General features: G+C 52.1%; 1 protein-coding gene across 1 annotated transcript in view; it reads left to right on the forward strand.

Annotated features, from left to right (window-relative positions):
* Positions 1-349: 349 nt before the first annotated feature.
* Positions 350-1,260, forward strand: part of MONBRDRAFT_12935 (uncharacterized protein) — a gene marked incomplete at both ends in the record, with an annotated part of 3,902 nt that continues 2,991 nt past the window's right edge. The window contains one exon of the mRNA XM_001750816.1: positions 350-479. Within this exon, the coding sequence (XP_001750868.1) occupies positions 350-479 (130 nt within the window). The remainder of the gene's footprint in view (positions 480-1,260) is intronic.

The following is a 1,260-nucleotide window of genomic DNA, read 5'->3' on the forward strand; positions in this document are numbered from 1 at the left end:
GTTTCGACGTGGCCAGCAGTCCCTCGGTTGACATGATGCCCGTGCAGTTTGAGCGCACACGTGAGACGTTGAAACGTTGGGTGCGAGGTTTCCTAAGCTGAAGAGCGCAGAGCGGGATGAGGAAAAGGAGAAGAAAAAGAAGAAGGGGGGCGAGGGGGAGGAGGGAGGAGGGGAAGGAGGGAGGAGGGGAAGGAGGGAGGAGGGGGAAAGGGCGGGGGGAACGTCGAGGAAGAGAATCGAGGTGGCGGAACAGGTGCATGCAAAATAAAAAGCAGGACTACCATCAAGCACATCAAATGGGGGCCGGGGCTATCAATCAGACCAAGGTCATTCCCCGATCAACATACCCATGGGCATCAGCAGCAACCACATCAGCAGCAGCAGCAGCGGTAGCAGTAGCAGTAGCAGCCAGGTGAAGCGACAGGGCTATAGAATGTGCGTCCGCAGCTCTGCCACTGACAAAAAGGGATCAACCCCCCGTGAGCCAACGAACGCAGCAAGCAAGCACGCTTCTCCGCCCCACACACACGCACACACACACACACGCATGTATAAACGGAAGGCTGAGGGGGTTCATCAAGCCATGAAGCCAGTGGTACGTACCAAGCAACGGCTGCGCGCGCACACGGCCCCGTCGAGACGATGAAGAGGACGACGACGTGAGCTGCCGTAAAATACGAGAGAGAGAGAGAGAGAGATGTGGTGTGCGTTCTCATGCAGAGACACTATCAATCTGACAGTTTTAGCCAACGGAAAGTATAACGTATATCCAGAGATGGGGTGGTGGCGTGGACGTTTGGCCAGAGAGGTGTGCGTGGTTGTTGTTTTTTCTGTTGATGATTTGCTGGGCCAACTCACCGTCTTTTTGTCAGACAAAATGAGACGAAGGGAAGAGGGAGAGGGAGAGGGTAAAAGTGAGATATGTTTAGAGATATGAACAGGCAGGGGATGTGAGTACACGGGAAAACAAAGGCAAGAACAGGGAGAGAGAGGCGAAAAGGGATGTATCCAGAGAGACAAACATCTGCCACAGACTTCACCAATTCAACCCTCTCTCCCTCAAAATCTCTCTCTCTGTGGTAGTTGTGCTTTTCCTTTGTGTCTTTGCTCTTTATTTCTCTCTTTCTCAAACCGACCAAACCAATTCATCTCTCTCTCTCTCTCTCTACTCTCTCTCTCTCTAAATCTGTCTCTCTCTCTAAATCTCTCTCTCTCTCTCTTCTCTCTCTCTCTCTCTCTAAATCTCCAAATCTCTCTCTC

The sequence above is a fragment of the Monosiga brevicollis genome, genomic scaffold (genome assembly GCF_000002865.3).
Source record: "Monosiga brevicollis MX1 MONBRscaffold_49 genomic scaffold, whole genome shotgun sequence".
Lineage (NCBI taxonomy): Eukaryota > Choanoflagellata > Craspedida > Salpingoecidae > Monosiga > Monosiga brevicollis.